The 2726-nt window shown below is 48.7% G+C and overlaps 1 protein-coding gene across 1 annotated transcript; it reads right to left on the reverse strand.

Moving 5' to 3' along the window:
• Nucleotides 1-561: 561 nt before the first annotated feature.
• On the reverse strand, nt 562-2151 carry LOC308159793 (UDP-glucuronosyltransferase 2A1-like; the record flags this gene model as incomplete). Its single annotated transcript, XM_080533605.1, has 1 exon — nt 562-2151. The coding sequence occupies one exon, from the start codon at nt 2149-2151 to the stop codon at nt 562-564; it is 1590 nt and encodes a 529-aa protein (XP_080389731.1).
• Between the last annotated feature and the right edge of the window lie 575 nt (nt 2152-2726).

Raw genomic sequence — 2726 nt, forward strand, 5'->3', positions numbered from 1 at the left:
AGCGGCTGCAATATCAAAACTGGCGCCCTCGTATCTCCTTCTCTCCAAACATTTCCCCCAAAACAACCCCCCCTTACTTCCTCCTTGACCCCTCCCTTATAGTGGACAGGTGCCTCCGAAAGTCGCGTCCTTCCCCCTTTAACCCGTACATTGCCAATGGACATAGCATTCAACATAGACAGAAACCAATGACCTTTCACCACACATTACAAGTTTCTTTTTCATTTACCCACACCATATACAACTTTGAGGACATTTCATTTCAATAACCCCTTTCATAAGTTATTTTCTGGGTAATTAAATATAGTGCACCATATACATTTATGGCACATGTGGCAGTGCCACAATGTTTTGTTTTAATTCTTGGAATGATTAGCTGATTAGTCTCAGTTGACCTTAAGGGCCTTGCGGGAATATATGGTGGGAGGAGATCTGATATGTATCAGTATGGAGCACTTTGAATTCAATTCTTGGAGAGACTGGCAGCCAGTGTAGGGATCTCAGGATTGATTGATTGTATTACCAGCAGTACCATGTTTCATCCAACATTAAGTCATCTATTCACTCCAACTTGGACTTTCTCCTCCTTACTAAGCATCTTACTAGACATCTACAGGAAATTCCAACCAGAGTAAGTACAAGCAAAGCAGTGCCCACCAACAGCGCCACAACATCGACATTGTGATAGGCATACCAGGGCATCTTGTAAGACTCAGTACGCAGGTGTGCTGCACCCTTGTGTCTAATGACAAACTCTAACCAGAAGATGGCGCTGTCCAAGGGTTTGAGAGGTCGGTCGTGGTGAAGCCGAGACAGCCTGCGCATGTTCTCTCTGTAGGGCTTCCCTGGGTCCAGAATGTTCCTTAGAGCTTGTGTCAGAGACTCCACCTCCAACGTGGTCACTTCTACCACCTCAGCCACGCCCCTGGCCCTCAGACGCACCAAGTTGTCAAACTGGTCAAAGATAAGAGGGATCCCCAACACTGGGACTCCATGGTAGATGGCTTCGTAGACCCCGTTGGTGCCCCCGTGTGTGAAAAAGACTCTGGTTTTAGGGTGGCCGAGCAGGTCATTCTGAGGCAGCCATTTGACCAGTAGTGTGTTGTTGCCCAGGGTGGAGGGCCTCTCTCCCAGGTGTCTCCACACCACCTTCTGAGGCAGGCGGGCGAACGCAGAAGCAACAACCTCAGCCCTCTCAGGACCAAGATCCCCCAGCAGGGTGCCCAGAGACATAACCACGACCCCATGTTCTCCAGAGCTCTGCATAAATTCCTCTAACTCAGCAGGGAGAGGTTTGGAGGGCTTGCACTGGAATCCCCCTATGTAGACCACATTGGGCATGGTAGGCCGTGGAAACTCAAAAATGAAGTCCAAGCGTATCAGCCACAGATCTGCTCCCTGGATGAGGGACATGACGTCCACATTGGGGCCAAAGTAACGGTCACACACGGCCTGGAAGGGGGGGTTTGTGAAGAAGTGATACATACAGAGGATGACGCCATAGTAGAAAATGTTGTTAACTCTCTGTGTAAAGTTCATCTTGTCAGTGTTTTGGGAGAAGAGATGTGGGACGTAAGAGAAGGGTGAGGGAGCGATGGCGATGTGTGGCTCCCCACTGAACAGTACGCGGACGTTCAATACCAGGGGCAGCTGGAGATAGTGGGCCACCAATACTCCACCAGGAAACGCCGGATCGGTCAGCATTAAGTCATACTCCGCCTGTTTCAGCTCCCGCATCAGAGTCTTATTCTCAAACATGGTGACAACCGACTGGGCTACAATCTCCTGGTTCTGTCTGAGCATTCTGAACAAATTAATGTAGAATGCCAGGAAGGCCCAGGGGGTGCCCTCGCCCTTGCGGATGTCCACGGTCCTTTTAAGGAAGCCAGACATGAACTCCTGGCTCTCGATGTTCTGTGGACGCTCCTGGGGCACAGTGATGGAGGTGTAGTGGGGGGAGAGTTCAGACACATACCAGCTGGTAGAGGAGCGCAGGACGGTGATCTGGTGGCCCCGGGTGTGCAGGGCCTCTACCAGAATCCTCATGTTGATCCAGTGGCTCCCATCTATTGGGTACACCAGCACCCGCCCACCGTCACCCCTTCCTGCTAGGAAGAGTAGAACAGAGGCCAAGACTAGGTACGACCCCATCACTGGAGAGAGAGAGAGAGAGAGAGAGAGAGAGAGAGAGAGAGAGAGAGAGAGAGAGAGAGAGAGAGAGAGAGAGAGAGAGAGAGAGAGGAAGAGGTAAACAGGAACAACTCATAAAGAAAGATTCCACTCCAAACACTGCAGTTCCTGCAGTTACAGTTTATTATTCACATTTTGTTGAGTGGGGTCAGTACTCTAAGGCAAAGTTTAAATGTTACACGATGTGTCACAGTTAAGATGACCAAGAGGTGCCTTGTAGTTTTTACCAGTCAATCACCAGCAATCAGGAACACAAGCGCTCTTCATACTATAGAATGTATGTTGTAAGTCGCTTTGGGTAAAGGTGTCTGCTAAATGCAAAAATGCAAATGTAAGGATGTGGCCAGGTCCCCAAATAACATGTGTCATGTGTTACCATTGGCAGGACAATAGAGTGCATCTCTAATTTCCTCTAAAGTAAATCCTATTATAGGATAATGTAAATGTATTGAATTACAGTAATGTCATGACCTCAACAAACAAAAAAATCTACAGGCTACAGCATATCATACTAGCAGGGCACGCCTGTGAATCTG

This window comes from Nansenia antarctica, assembly GCF_963989245.1.
Source record: "Nansenia antarctica genome assembly, chromosome: 6".
In the NCBI taxonomy this organism is placed as follows: Eukaryota; Metazoa; Chordata; class Actinopteri; order Argentiniformes; family Microstomatidae; genus Nansenia; species Nansenia antarctica.